The 16,598-nt window shown below is 41.9% G+C and overlaps 1 protein-coding gene across 1 annotated transcript in view; it reads left to right on the plus strand.

The window, feature by feature from the left end:
- The window catches only part of LOC144781934 (WD repeat-containing protein 62-like), a 636,677-nt gene that overhangs the window by 181,606 nt on the left and 438,473 nt on the right, over nucleotides 1-16,598 (plus strand). Inside the window, exons 11-12 of the mRNA XM_078661021.1 lie at nucleotides 4,505-4,665; nucleotides 15,762-15,853. Coding sequence (XP_078517147.1) covers nucleotides 4,505-4,665; nucleotides 15,762-15,853 — 253 coding nt within the window. The remainder of the gene's footprint in view (nucleotides 1-4,504; nucleotides 4,666-15,761; nucleotides 15,854-16,598) is intronic.

Raw genomic sequence — 16,598 nt, forward strand, 5'->3', positions numbered from 1 at the left:
GTCTATTGTGTTTTATAGGGGTATTTTAATATTGAAAGCCCGAAACCGGTTCTTGGATGCTTGTTTCCAGTCCAGGGAGGACCTGGCTTGGCAGTTCGGGCTGGACTGTTCCCATGGGGCACAGGATCAAGACTGATTTGCATATAGCTGGGTTCAAACTGGAAAGGCATGGTGAGCAAAGAAACGATGGATTTAGGCCCAGATCTCTGTACTGGGGTGAATGTATGACATTGTTCTGCATTCTGTCCATCACCTGTTGTTTTTGCTTTTGTCACCCCGAGTGGGACGGGTATGCTCAGACGTGAGTCCCGTGCTCTCCATGCCACTGGAATCAAGCTATCCAGGCTGATGAGGGCTGAAAGCCCGAAACCGGTCCTTGGATGCTTGTTTCCAGTCCAGGGAGGACCTGGCTTGGCAGTTCGGGCTGGACTGTTCCCATGGGGCACAGGGTCAAGACTGATTTGCATATAGCTGGGTTCAAACTGGAAAGGCATGGTGAGCAAAAAAACGATGGATTTAGGCCCAGATCTCTGTACTGGGGTGAATGTATGACATTGTTCTGCATTCTGTCCATCACCTGTTGTTTTTGTATTTTAATATTGGCCTGGTTCTTCTATCTAGTTGTATTATTTGATTTTTTGTGCTTGTTTGAAGATATTGATATTGAATTTTTTTTTTTATACATCTTATGAAAAGTATAATATATAGATGGACAATTAATGAGTTGCTTGCTGTATGGATGTTCTGCTATTGTCCAACCTTTAGCTCAAACGTCTGGAAAGCAGCATACTTTGAACCGTTTACTGTCCTTTGTCTGAAAGACAGTAGGATTAGATTATCATACATGGACAAACCAAAGGCAAATGAAGATCATAAAGTGTTACCTTCTTTAATTATGTTTTCTCTTTTTGGAAGGATTGTTATATTAAAAAGTAAGGGCCATATTTGGATTGAGGCAGGTGAGATACACTGTCATAAAAGGTGGGGGAGCCATACTACAAGTGCACTGTAGCCTACTGCACTTTTTAACGTGGACAGGCGGGATAGCCCTCACTTTTTTATGGACTATTCATTCCACCAAACTCTAAATGAAGCCATAATTACTAGGTGGATGGCTTGAGATAAGTTTTTGCTTTCTTCCTGAATCTTGGCTGCTGTTAGGTTCCTGCAAGATCACTGGTTGAGATAAGTTTTTGCTTTCTTCCTGACTCTTGGCTGCTGTTAGGTTCCTGCAAGATCACTGGTTGAGTGCTAGTCGGACTTATGTTAGTAGCTAAATAGCCCAGAATGGGTTTGAGTCAAAGACTTGTCATCTTAACCTTAAGGGATTCAATCTAAAGACTGCCTCTCTTGTATGTAGCAAAGCAGAGGTCCATCTTCGGAGCATCAATACCTCTGCAAATATGTGCTTTTCCTTTGCATTATACTGAAGATCTAACTCATTGTAATAACCTGCTTTTCGTATATTTTGGTGCTTCTGTCAGTCACCAGGCTATTACTTACCACATCCTTTCTCAGGATCCAGAATGACACCACATTTCACAATGTTTACCGAAGAAAGGAACAAACACTAACAACATATAATACCATTGCCGAGGAGCTCACAAATAACAAGTCACAACACCTTCCCATCCAAGAGGGTACATAGCAAATCACAACACCTCCCCATCCGAGAGGGTACACAGCGCATGCTCCTCCTAGCAATGTATTGGATAGAATAATTAGAATTTAGACATCCCTGCTGGGAGCTGATTTCCCTCCCGTATCAACAACTACCCATTGGAGGGGAACTTATCCATCCCTCCGTGAGCACTTGGTAAAAAAGGGGCCCGACCTTCCCTCACAAGGAACACAAACAAATGATATGCTCTGGGGTTTCTTTATTACACAATGATAGAATGACAAAAGAAAGAAATAACTAAACATCACAGTAGACATTCTTCACAATAGGAATTACTGACATATACATATATGTAGAAGCAGAAAGCTGGAAAAAAAAATAATAGTTAGATACAATAGGTATACATGAAACACCTCACCATAATCTTAGGCATCTTGCATTCGAAGAAGGGTCCGTCTCTCTCTCTCTGGTTCGGTCAGGACTCTGTGTTCCACAGTCACGACTGCACGTCTGCACCGTGATGTATCACCAGACAGCCAAACCACCAGACTAACATCTCTCATCCCACTGACTCTCTGCGTCTCAGAACTCTCTGTGTCTCGCTCCTTCTCGGGTCTCTTTCTATAATATAGAATGCAACCCTCCATTAAGGCTTCTAGAAAACTCCACCTACCTTTCCCTTCAGATTCCTGTACAACCTTGTACCAAGAGAGCACAACAAGCAGCTGGCCAAGCGTTTTGCTATGACCCCGGCATGGAGTGAGCACATTCCTCTGATAAGAACCGGTCCTCTCTAGTTTAGAAGAAGTGAACAACAACTAAGAATTAAAACATCACCTCTCACCTAAAGAGGCTCAGAAGATGACTGCAGTTTAGAATATGGAGTTGCTCAAGCATAGGCCTCTACTCCTGCAAAGAGCCAAAATTAGTATGCAAGAAGGCATAAGATCATGCCAAAGCCAATAGGCAAGCCCTGCATTAAGCAAGATGAAGTCAGAAAGAGACATAATCAAACCCTTCTTTGTAGCCTCAGGTCCACACATCACTATGTATATGTGATGATCTGAATTGCAAAGCAAGATAACATGAAAGCATGTCAAAGGCAATAGTCAGTACGGTGATAAAACAAGGTAAAGTCAGAAACAGGCCTAAATATCACTATATTATGCTAAAATAGGCTGAGATGGTGGTGGGCAATGATCATAACCGACCCAATCATTTGAAAATACCTCGGTCACTACACTCATCACTCCACTGAATTTGACATCTGTTATAATCGCTGACATTGTCAACTTTACCAATCAGTATTTCATGTATTCGAAATTCACCAAGCATTGTTAAACTATATTTTCCCAGTTTTTAAGATGCTGACAAGCATCAAGTTTCCAATAAAATGAAAGAGCCAAGTCCAAATCTTGGAACCCCCTGTTGTAAAATGATCTAGTTGAGCAAGTCGAGCATTGTGACATTTTGTTCCGCCAATGGAACCTATAAATAAAACTCCTATTGCCCCATCACAGTCGAATGGAGCAATGCTAGCTTTTCATTGTTGGATGGATTGCTGCTGCTTCGTTAGTGCTAGTCCCCATGTCTATCATGCCAGAATAGTTACAGAAAGCTTATTATAGCACCACTGGGCACTTCTGGATAAAGCACTCCTCATGTGTACTACAAAAAATTATGGAGAGATTTTTTAGGTGTTCCACTAACAACCAACACATAGGTGAGTGAGTTTGAATTTTTTAACTTTTAAACATGTCCTGAAACGGCAAGCACTGACTGAAACTATGGGTGAAGCAGGAACCCCAGCTAGTCAGTAGACTATTGGATAATATGTATTGCATTATGATCTCTGCAAAACGTTTGTGGATGAGTGTCTTCAAGAAAGTTTTAACAAGGTTGGGCTTTTACGATCAAGGGAATTCCTTACAATGGCAAGTTTTTTTTAATGTGTTCATTAGATTAGTGTGAAAGTGAGGGAGAACCTCCGACTATTGTGCTTTTCACAGATAATAAGAACTGCCTACCAGCCAAAAAAAATAAAATAGTTGTAAGCCTTCCTTATATATTGTTCCTAGGGCCTGAGATAGTCTGAGTTATTGCCAGAGGCTATTTTAATAAATTTCCTGTGCTGAAGATTTGTTATACTTGGAATAATTCAACTCTTTATTTCAGCACTGACGTAAATCACTTGCATATCGTTTGTTGGTCTCCCATTTAGGAAGTATGATCTTGCTAAATGTAGATGTGCAGTGTTTTTCTAATTACTTAGAGACGCATATTGTCTGTGTAAAGTTGCAGATATAATAAACCTGTCACTAGCTATAACAAAAACATTTTATCTTAAAATGGCTTCCTTAAAATACTTTAATCATTGAAGAAGACAGAAAGTTACTGCATGCAACCCTTAGTAGGCATGTTGCTGATTTTGGAAAGACTGAAGGGTTTGCAAGAACCCCGATCTTCAACCTAGGTCTGCTTAGGTCAGGGAAGTGGCAACAGCTCAGTGTCCACAACAAGGAGGAATCACCTTTTGTAGACTGTAAACAACTTTTGCGTAGTTGGTCATGTAAAGTTCTCTACTCTGAGATTTGGCACTCATGGATCCCACTGGTATTCAAATCTCAGCCCTGAATGTAAAACACAATTTCATAACTTTCTACAATTCCCTAATCCACTGCTTTCGCTATACCATCAGATAAACTTGGATGAGGTGTACTCTGCAAAATGATCTTTCTTGTTTACAGCAGCTGGTGCTCCTTTCTGTGTTCACTGGTCCACATTTAAAAGCATTGTAGACGTGAGAGCATGTAAAAAAAAAAAGGTTATGTATTTTGAACTTGAGCTGCCTTAAAACAGTGATTGCTTTTTTTGTCCTCCTAGGACGTGCAGAAGATTCTCTATGTAGACCATAATCTTCAGCGCTTGAAAGATCCAGCAAATTCAACTGACAAACTTGAAAATGGAGCTTGTGGTGTTCGTGTAATACAAATAAGCCCGGATGGCCAACACCTTGCCTCGGGTGACAAAGGTGGAAATATCAGGCAAGTGCTGTCCTTTCTAACATTTAGAGATTAGAAACAATTGTGTAGTCCTCTGTCTGCTTCCAAACTCTAGCTTAATTGCACAGCCAGGGCACCATTTCTTGAATTGTTTCAGCCCATCAAGCGATTTGAGTTTGACATATGCCGTGCATCCCCCAAAACAAGGCAGAGTGCATACATGTCTATATACTGTAAATGGAGAGAACTAGGCAGTGGCCTATTTTTGTTGCATCTGCTGCATCCGCCAAACTCAAATTAAGCCTCCAAGAAACTTACGAATGGAACATGTTTTTTCCTCAGAGGTACGGTTAACGTCTGCAGCCGAGAAATTTGCTCTCCAGACTGCCTATTCTTCCACGACTCCTGCAAAATGTATTTCCAACACAATTTGCAAATTTTGTGCACACTGTATTTCGGGTTTCAAATTCTAGTTGCACAATGCATTTTTTTTAAACTAATGAAATTGGCTTCTAGTCGACTTTTGGAATCATCCCTTCCTTTTTTAGTTACCGAATTTCAAACCAGTTTAGTGGAATATCAACACTATTCTTATTGTGGGGCGCACAATTTTTCTTTTTGTAAGGCGAATGAGATCAAAATAAACAGCAATGCCCCCTATTGAATGAATATGATTCCCACAATGCTATTGCACTCTATCTCCGAAAACTGCTTGCTAAGCTCAAGTGCAAATTGGACCCTGTTTTCCCCGACTTCGGGCTTCCCGAGTGATACCAATGTTTTCATCCTTGAACTGTTATCAAACTGTCATCTTGAACATTCCATTATAACAGCAAGCTGTCCTTCCTCTTGATTGCTGGGAATCAGACTTAATCGATCAGAGAGCATCAAGTGTTTTGCTATGCAACGCAATTGGCCATCTTGACAGCTTCTGCTTTTGAATCTTGACTTGAGGTGACACATGTTCCGACTTGTGTAGAACTGACTCTCAACATTGTCCGATACTTTCAGTGTACTTTATGACGCACGCTAACTGCTGTAGCTACACTTTCGGCTCTGCCTCTGATGCCATATTAAGCTGCAATGTCAACATCTTCAGTCTTTGACATATAGAACGTCATAGTCTACACCTATGGATTCTCTCTACATCACTGCAGAGTTGAAGGTTTCTATCTGTTTTCACAATGAAAGGTACTCAGTATAACCATCCTAAGCAACGTTTTTTTCCTTTAACTCGTTTTAGATTACTTTGTTTTTAGGTCGAGGTAATATCCGGTCTGCAGAAGGCAGAACCGGAAGTACCGACATTTAATGTTTCTTAGTGTGGACTATTTGTCCCGCCTCTGTTTTTGTCTCTCTCCCATTGGCTGGCTTCCTAAACGGAGGCCAGCCATTGGAGGAGAGAGCTGTCCCTCCGAATATGCTCCGTCCTTTTCGGATTTGGAGGTGTGTTCGGTGTTCTTCTTTCCACTTTTAGGCCACGCCCATTCTGAGAACACCGAACACGCCCCCAATCCGAAAAATTTGGAACGTTGTGTCCGCCATTATTTGTTTTGTCTTCCCATCAGTGGCGGTTTTTCTATTAGGGCGTCGGGGCTCCGTCCCCGTTACATTGTTGGATGTGTAGTTCATAGTCCTTTATAAAAAATTCCCATTTTTCAGCTGCCAAAAATTCCATCAACTTAATGGCATTAACCACACCAGTCTCGAACACGGGGCTGCAGGGAACTGTATGCCCCACTCACCGATATCGGCCCTGTTAATAGACATCACGTGACTGCCTCGTCTCACTCTCTCCGCTGCTCAGGAAGCCTAGCCTTCGTGTTTTTGCCGGCTGAGAACCACACAGCCCTGAAGGCTGTGATGTCATCAGCTCGGCAAACAACTAGCTGTGAGGCGCAGTCTCCACCCCCTGATTGCATGGAGGTTTAGTTAGCCCCGGGCGTTTTGAAAACAAGCCCGGGATCGCTAACTCTCTACGTCAATCAGAGAGTGGAGAGCTTGTCACCACACCCTTTCCCAACTCCTTACAGGGCGTGGGTGGGACCCCTCTCTGTGACGTGTTGGGAAAGGGTGTGGCAGGTGGGAAGCAGGAATCGAGTCTGCGCAGACTTGACCACCTCAGACGGCTTCCCGTGCATGAGTCTGCACTCTGCATGGCCTCTGGCAGTTGGAATGGATTTTTTACTGCGTCAGGATTACTCGGACTGCCTGCCTGCTGACGTCTGATTGTGAACTAACTCTGTCAGTTGAGCTCGCCAGCCGAGGTAAAGCACAGGCGTTTATTTTTTACTTCTAGTAAAGGCCTGTTCAGGGTCTTTTTGTCACGTCGGGGCCGGGGCATGGCCTATTTCAGAGTTCAGTTCACCCGTCCACTTTTAATATGAAAATGGTTCTGTAATTTAGATATGAGATCTATTTTATATGACGTTTTGTGTCTGCTCGAAGGGTCATGGCAGCGTGGATAGGAGAGGTCTAGTTTGCTAAAAGGCCAGTTCAGCAAATGTTAGTGATTATAATGTTCTCTAAAAAGCGCTTGTCTGAAAGAAATTTGTATACCTGCTCTTTTAAATTTTTTTTTAAAAAAATAGCTTTCTGTGCAAGTGATGTTCACTGCGCTTTCCTTTATTGGGGACTGTTCAGTGAAGGCTTGTTTATTATATTTTTCTTTACTGGCCGGGTTGTATGAAATTTTCATCTATTACTTTTCTGAAATGGCGGCAAAGTAATATGCTGAACACTTTACAAACCTCTAAATAAATGAATACATTTTGCTTTGGTTTAAGGGGTCAGTACACCGTGCGGTGCTCTGGTATAAGCGCCCTTTAAAAGTGCCTGCTTTTTCATGTTTGGTTGAAGCCTGGTCTATCCAGTGTTCATTCAGTTTTTTCTTCAATGGTCCTGTTAAGGGAGGGGTCACTGACTGCTTGTTTCGTGAAAGCTTCTATCCATTAACGAGTGGGTAATTCCGAGCTGGGAGAATGTTTGTGTGTGCACGACGGATGCATAGCTATCTCCAAGTTACTGCCTGTGCTCCAGGTTTCTCTGTGTCATGTACGGTGCTGGGTGCATGTGTGGGGGCAAGACGCAATTTAAACCGAGCAGTGCGCCGTGCATGCACTGTCTCACTAACACTCTCACTACATCTCTATCTCTCACTACCTCACTATCTCTCACTACCTCACTATCACTCACTATACTACACTCTCTCACTAACTCTCTAACTCACTACTCAACTCTCTCTTTCTCACAGCAACACAATATCACTACAACAGTAACTATCTCTCACTCTAACACACTACTCAAAATTCACTCTCTCTATCTCACTACCTCTCTATCACTACATCACTCTAGCTATTTCTATCTCACTCTCACTACCTCACTATATCACCACACACTCTCAAAAAATAACTACATCACTCTCACAACTTCACTCTCTCTTTCTAAATTACTAATTCACTCTATCTCTCTACCTCACTCTCAAATACACTAAGTCGCTTACACTCTCTTTCACTACCTCACTATTTCACTACATCACTCCGTTTCTATCTTAATACCTCACAACATCACTAACACTCACCACTTAACTCTCTCTTTCAATACATCAATCTTTCACTATCCCACTACCTCACAACATCACTCTCCATTACTACCTCACTCTCTATCTACCTCACTCTCTCACTACATCACTCACTCTCTATTTCAATACCTCTCTATCTCGCTACCTCACTCTCTCTCTCGCTACCTCACTCTCTCTCTGCTAATGCAATATGTCTAATGCAATATGTAACACATATGCAAACACTTAAGCTATTAACAATAGAAATGACAATAACATTTACGTAGGGATAAAAAAAATAAAAATAAGCAATGCCAATAGCTCTACCTATAATATTGCCGAGACCATTGCATTGTAAATGCTTGTTGTATATTGCTGCATAGTTGAATCATGCACAAGGCTTTTTACCCTGGCCTTTTCATTTATCATTGCGCATATATGTAATCGTCGTTCATCATTATCGTCCTAGTATTATGTGAACATTATGTTTCCTGTCTTTTACCCCCATTGCAGCTTCTTTATTTCTATATTCATTTATCTGAGTGCACATTCTTTCTTCATTTATAAGCATGTGCTGCTTGTAGTCTTAATTGGACATCTACAACATATTACAGTTGCTTTATTATAGTTTGGTAGTGCATCAATTATATATTTTTATGTGCTTTGTAATGCGTGATGGAATTTATTGAAGGTGCAGAATTAATATGCTAATTCTTACATTTGATGTCATTCTTAATGGGGCTTGCATATTTCAAAATAAACAGAATGCTGTATTTAAGCCTCGTGTAGGGAAATATTTTAGGGAAATATTAGCCAGAGAGTAAACTTCAACTTGGGTTATCCCAGTAGCAAATGCCTCTAGTGAAATTGGCTTCACAAAACCGGCACAGCATTACAGCTCGGTAAGACCAAAAATAAGAGACAGAGATGCCTTCTTGAAGTACAAAACAGACTTGTTGTTCAGTTACGTTATGCGGGCTAGAGGCTACCTCAAGAAACTCATACTGGCACTTTTGGTGCTAAGTCATCTTAGCTAGGGGCTAGAATGGATAGGTTGGTTCTTAAAGACTAGTTCCATCATCCAGTGTAATAAAATATTGCAACAATTTCACAGTGTTCTAATATTTTGCTTATTTATTAATTGCCACTACTATGTTTACTTTTATACTTACGTGTATGCATATTATCTGCACTAGATTTGGCCATTACTTTTAATTGTTATGAAAAAAGAATAGTATAGATTTCTGGTGTGTCCGTCCATGGCCAAAGGAGGTTTGAAGCTCATTAATAAATAGTTCTGTAATCTCACAGGATTGATCGTTGCACAGCACGCACTATCCCCATTTAATGGGTAGGTGGTCCGTTGGCTACAGTCTACCAGATTCCTTGTCTCGAGTTGGAAAATTGGCTTTGAGCTTTTGTGGGAGCCATCTGAAGCAAATGTGGCTCTTGGCAATGGGAAATGCGGTACCAGACTACGGTTCCTTTTTGTTTAAGTTGTAGTTTTTCATTTCATGTTCATCTGTTAAAGCCAAAGCAATTAACCACCAGTAAAAATCTGAACTTTCTGATTTACCCCTCCCCATTTCCACCCAACCTCCGCCACACCCCCTGTCCAGACTCAGGAACTTTGCTCCTGTTTGTGTGCCCCAAAAGAGTTCATGGATAAGCAAGTTTTCCAGTTAGCATTCAGAGGCCTTTGATTGGGCCTGCAATTATTACCATGGTAATTTTAAAAGGACAAGGCGTCCACTTTTACTATGTCGTAGCAGTTCTGCTAAGTCATCGAAGACGTGTAAGACTCCTTGTCTCTTGAGACATGGTAGTTCCTTGACGTCTTTGCCAAGATAATCCAAGAAGTTGCACCAATATTTCCTAATTTCTCTGTCCTTCCTCTTAAGGTGTTTTAACAAATTCCTCCTAGATCCCGCACAGTTTCTGGAGCCACAATTCGTTTGTTGGGGGGCGATGCAATAGCCCACCAAGCCTCCATAGTTTATTTTGCTGCCAGAAGCATATGTGACATACTTTTTCCCTTGTTGGAGTGCAGGGACTAGACTACTTTGGAGGTGCTCCATAAAAATTTACCTATGGGCATTTCCTTTTTGCTGTGTGAACCTGTGGCTGCCTCTATCTTCAGATCCACTTCCCAGAAATTAGAGAACAGCTGGAATACAGATAATAGTAAATGTTTCAATGGGACTATTTCCCCAGCGTCTCCTGCATTGGCTGCCTCTGGGATTACCCATAGCGCAAGGTTTCCCAGGCAAGTGGAGTCAGCGTGTAGTCTCTCAATCTCCCATTTGGCTTGCAAAGTTGTTAGTTCATGTCATTATCTCATTCCCATTGGTCCAGCTTTGGGGTGATACCCAATTCCTTTTCCAAAGCCTTCTGCAAACGGAGTTTCCATTTCATAAGGGTTTAATTAAAAGTTGATAAATGTAGGATTGTAGATGGCTGTTTGTCATGGTAAGTTACCTGGAGCTTCTCAAACAAAGCAAGTACTTTTGTGATGCTACTCTTCTTTGTCCCTGGCTGTGCAAATGTTTCATCTGCATATAGTTAAATCTTTCCTTGTCATAGTTCAAAGTCCACCTTTGTATGTTTGAATGATTTAACTTTCTCTCTGTCGAACATGTGTTTCACTGGTTTGCATCTTCCATTTCACCAGGTCTTTAAAGTCATGCCTGGTTCAAAGTTGCTATTTCCTCAAAGAGGGGTGAACTTCAATGGAAATATCCTAAGTTGGTATCTCATGGTGATGCTGTTCCATCCCCACAGGGCCTCCCTTGAAACCAGTAAAGCCTAGAAGTTGGGGTTCCTATAAGCCTGATGGCAGCAAGGGAATCTCCAAAAACGGGCCTGTGCTCAATGCAGACTTCCCACTTTTTGGAGGTATTGCGTTAGTGTCTATTGTATGGTGAGTAATCTGTGGTTAGAAGAATCCATCAGAAGAACAAGTTACTTACCTTTAGTAATACTCTCCCTTGTGGATACTCTATCTAGCGGCAAATCCTCCCTGCTTTCCCTCTTCCTTGTTCTGTGGAGTGATCTCTTTTTAACATGTAAAGAGCTCCCAAGTACACCTTACCAGCAAATGTTCTCGTATTGCATCAGAGGATGCAGAAAAGAAAAAGACAAGAAACTGACTTCAGCATGCAGGGGTGGTTCTTATATGCAGCTCTGCTCAGTCAGTTCCATGGTGGTATGGAGACTGCACAGAGCCACACAACTGCACCTTTCAGTCCACCAGAGAGAGCTTTACCCAAGTTAAGTAACTTTTTCTTCAAGGCTCTAGTGGTGATCGTAGCAGAAGCTGTGGTTACTAACAAGGGCATCATTCCTCTCCTTTCCAACTGTAAGAAAGTAACTTGGATGTTTCCTCCTATGGTCAAAAGTGGCAGGTAGGAGGCAACATTATTTTTTAGCTACATTGCTGGTGTGCAATACCTCAGACCAGTCGGTATGCAGGTTGTTAAGCGTGGTTATATCCTCCCTTTTACATTACTCCCCCTCCTGTTTAACCTCTTTCCATTCAGACTTTTGCAGATCATGCATCAATTTTTGCTCAGGAAGTAAAGTCACTGCAGGCCAAAGAGGCCATATAGAGATTCCCAGAGGCAGACATGGGCAGAGGATGTTAATTCAGTGCTTTCTGGTGCCCAAAAAGTATGGAAGACTCAGGCAATTACTAGACCTTCGATTTCTAAACACCTTCTTTTTAAAGGACAAGTTCAAAATGTAGCCAATGGTAAAGTTTGTTCATTACTGGCTCCAGGTACTGGATGGTGTCCTTCGACTTGCAGGATGTTTACTTTCATGTACCTGTTCTGCAGACTCTTCTTTTGGTTTATGGTGGGGTCGAAAGACTTTGGTCAGAACACTTTGTTACCATCCTGCCCTTCGACCTATCCTCAGCTCCCTGAGTGTTTAAATAGGTTGCAACCCTTCTACACAAGTAAGGGATACACATATCCCCATACCTCAACAACTAGCTGATGTAGGTTGGCCTGCCAGTTCTGGACCGCCATAAGACAGCTGTCATCCTGCAGAGTCTGGTACCTTCAGGTTATGATCCTAATGCTTTGGACTTGACTCTGAGACTGCTTGGCCTTCTCATCCTGCTAGTCCTTCGTGCCTATTGGCATATGCAGAGTCTGCACTGGAACCTCTGCCTGCAGTAAGGGCAGTATTTGGGTTGCCTGTTGGACAACATATGTATGGTGGAAGCAGTACCTTGGGATCTTTGATAGTGTCAGGCAGAAATCAGCCTTACCTGTGCAGACTGTTCTCGCTACCCCACCCTGAGTTCACAGTAGTGATGGATTCATAGTCCCTGAATTGGGACAGTTACTGGAAGAGGTGGATATCAAGGGCCTATGGTTCGGATGCAGCAAATGAATCTCATTAGTCTTCTGTAGTTTTGTACCACTTAGTTGGCTCTTAAGGCTTCCTCCTCTCCATCCCATGGAAACCAGTTCAGGTTGTGCCGAACAACAGAATCACCATATCATACTGCAACAATCAGAGCAATGTAAGATCTCCCATCCTTTACCAGGAAGTGCTCCGACTTTGGAGGTGGCTGAACTTCTCTATGATGACCAATCATTTGGTGACCTTGCTAACTAAGTGCTAGAGTGCACAAGATCAACGGACATTGTGTGTTGGACCATGAACGGCGTCTGCATCCAGAGGTTGCTCAAACTATCTTTGTTGCCTTGGGTAGATTTGTTTGCCCCCGCCAAAAACGCTAGTGTTGCTATTACTGTAACCTGGAGTTTCTGCATCCAGGTACCCTGGGTGGTGGTGCATTCAGCCTGCAGCTACACTGAGGTCTCCCGTAGGTCTCCCCCCCACGACTTCCAAATAGCCGCAGATTGGGCCAGGAGTGAGCGGTTCTCCCACTTGCGATGCGCAAGCATTTGTCAACCAGGTTATCTACATTTGTGGGAGAACCTCCTGTCTCAGCAATTGGGTAGGATTGTATCCTGAATCTTCACAAACTACACCTTCATGCCTGGAGATTGAGCATCAACATCTGAATTGGTTTTTTCGTTGAGCAGAAATAGTGATTGTTACCCTTGTGGATTCCTCACATCTACCAAATTCTTGTTGCTGGGTGAAGTTTGTGGACTTGTGCGGAGACCTCAATGACCCACTTCAAGCCAAATTGTCTTATCTTTATTTTGTCACTGGCCTGCTGAGACTTTACTGTCGGTGCTGTTAAAGGTTATTTGTTGGTCCTTTCAATATTCGTCTAATAAACCTTTTTTTACTAAAGAAACCAGATATATATATTTTTAAGACCTTTATTACTAAGTTTCATTTTAACAAACATTGCAGCGATTAACATTCTTCACATTACGCAGTGTATAGGTAAAGGAACAGAAGCACAGCAATAAAAGCGACAACAGCTGTCCTGCAGAAGGGCAGTCAATCAGTTGAGATACATCTACCATGTCATATTATAACTCTTCACACCATTCTCATTTGGAGCTTTAGTTGTCCATGTCAGTAGACACATCACTTGAAGAAACGTCTACTTTAGCCACAAATCTATCTCCCCGGTGCGTGTATATCATCCTTTGCTTTATCCTCTCTCCTGCTTAATTTCATGTCAATCTCCTCCGCTAGTGTCCATTCCTCTACATCTCTATGCCAGCACTCCACATTTAGGGCATGCTGAGCCATCCATGTAATGGCTGCTCTGTGGCAGGCGTGAACCAGTGCAAGCTGTAGGTATTTATATGCCACTTAAACCCTTTGGGCTTGCCACTGTTTCCCAGTAGACACAAATGTGCACGTTTTTTCACCACCTGCACCCAGAAATCCTGCACTTTTTGACACCCCGAGGCCAGATGTGAAAAGTCAGCCCCTGGACTTCCGCAGCGTGGACACGCATCAAACCAGGTCCGAGAAGTCACCAGTTATTACTTTTCTAAAAAGGGCTTTCACGTGTTCCCTCCTACACCCTTTATTTTGCCACAATGGGACCATAATTGTTCCTTACGTTTTTGATGTGCATGCCCTACGAGCATATACACAGTTGCTCACTGAGGTTGCTGCCCATTAAGATTGCATGCCTCATTGCAACCGCTTATGTGCACCTGGTCAGTGAGATGTATGCAGTCAGTTCAATTTCTGTACACCACATATTTACCAGACATATTTGTGCTGAGAACTCGTGCTCCCTTTTTGCTGAAGTTGGTATCTTCTCTCCATGTGGGGTAATCAGTCACTCCCCCGGGCTTTTTTACTGTGGCACTCCTCAAAGAGGAGGAGAGGTGTCACCAGTTGGTCCCAAAAAGAGCCCTTCGCTTTGATATCAGGTGGCTAACCAGCTGATTGGTGGTATGAAGGGATAAGTGATTCAGAAGTGAACCATGACTGGATGGATCGCCCTGTGCGTCAAGTTATGCTGTACCCTTGCCAAAAATGTGCGCCTAGCGGCTAGAGCAGTTCACCTCGAAGCAGAGGAACTGGGATCGGGACTCTCAACATCCTGTGATTTTGGGCAAATCACTTAATCTCCTTGTGCCTAACAATATTAATGTGTCCGTCTGTAATGCAACTGGTGCTCATGTAAAGCGCTCTGAAACTTTCAGTCGAGTTTGCGTTATATAAACCTACAAAAAAAATTAGGAGGTTCCTGAAGATCTACAGGCTCATCTTTTGAGATCCTAGGCACCCCAATGTGTTGGTTAGGGTTGTTCTGGTATTGGACATCTTCTAGGCTGATACTTGGGTGTCCCTGTACACTCTACCAGACATTTCTGTCTTGTCAATCTAGTCTGCAGGGGAGGACCATTTGCCTGCTCAACTTTGCCGGACTTTCTGGTGTAAGTCCACACCTGAGACTCCCTACCCTTTGGGAGCATACAGCTTTGGCACCCATTCAAAACTATATTAGTTTGCGATTAGAAATATTCAGCAGAACAAGTTACTTACCTTCAGTAACAATGTTTCTGTGAATACTGTATATGACCGCAAACTCCACACTGCTCCAATCCTCCTCTTTTTTTGCAGTGGAATTTGTAGGTTCTATTAAGGTCCCAAGTTCGAATTAGTACATTGTCACTATTGCAGACTGTCAAAGCTGTTCTATGTCTGCGGTCGAAAAAGATTTTTTGAAGGAAAACCGAAGTCTGTTCCCTGGTGGCCTCTATATATGGCTCCTTACTGTCCCTTCCGGAGGCGGTGTGGTGTCCCTCTTTGTTCTGCCGCTCTTATTTCTGATGATTTTTCAAGGGTAATGAGCCTGTGCCACACGAAGGTTTGCATCCTTCTAATGCAGTGGCGATTATTTAATTTGCTTAGGCCCTTAAAAGAGAGGAGAGAGAGATAGTTTTTGAATTCAGAAATTGATATTTTTGCGAATTGTTTACGTTTTCATTTTTTATGTTGAAGACGTTTTTCTTTTCTTCTTTTTAAGTCTGAAACCCACTGTTGAAATGAGTGATCGTATGTCTTAATTGTGTCTTTGCTAGTGGTGTTTTGCTTGCAGTTTTGCTGTGTTTTTTACCTCCTGTTGATAAGCATACATTTCTTCTGTCAATCTGTGTTACTTGTATGATTGCAGGATTCACGACTTAAAATTGATGGATGAGTTTTTGAAGATAGAAGCGCATGATGGAGAAGTGTTGTGCCTTGAATATTCAAAACCTCAAGCAGGTACGCATATGAAAATTGCTCTTAAAATGTATGTACAGCTGAATAAAGTGACCTAAAGTGACATTTTTAAAATGTACCTGTCATATCATATGTGCCGGAAAGAGAGTATGTCATTATATTGTAAGCAGAATGTATTGCCTTTCATGAGTGCTATTTCTTAAAAAATCTTTGGTAAAACATATTTAGGATGGGATATTTGTGATAGCCGATATTCTGACTATGATATTCTGGTGCCACATATCTGAAATGCATTTTAAGTGTGTGAAATAAGACACATTTGTGAAAATCTCTGATCTTCGAGTAATTGAGTATACTTTTTATTACTTTAAACCTTTTACACTGGAATCTTATTGTAATGTATTGCTAAATATATCACATTGTGCGCCAAATCAAGAATATTCAGTTGCATACATCACAGAATCGAATTCCTTAATTTTATTTATCTAAAAGGCTAAGACAATCACATGAAGTTACATCTCTTTTTACATGAGTCGTAGTAAAAAAGAATAAACGAATCATGCACATTTTGTTGTGAACCACATTTTGAACCGCATTTCATACCATAATAATGAATGTTTGATACAAATGGATTTTGTACACAATTTCAGCTACTCAGTCAACCATTAGAGCTCCTCTCCAAAGATCCCACCGCAATGTACGTAATATTAAACATTTGCATTTTTTTAATTTTCTACAAACATCTTAACAGTGACAAATAATTAATCAACTCCAAGTTGAACGAACA

Source organism: Lissotriton helveticus, chromosome 9 (genome assembly GCF_964261635.1).
Source record: "Lissotriton helveticus chromosome 9, aLisHel1.1, whole genome shotgun sequence".
In the NCBI taxonomy this organism is placed as follows: Eukaryota; Metazoa; Chordata; class Amphibia; order Caudata; family Salamandridae; genus Lissotriton; species Lissotriton helveticus.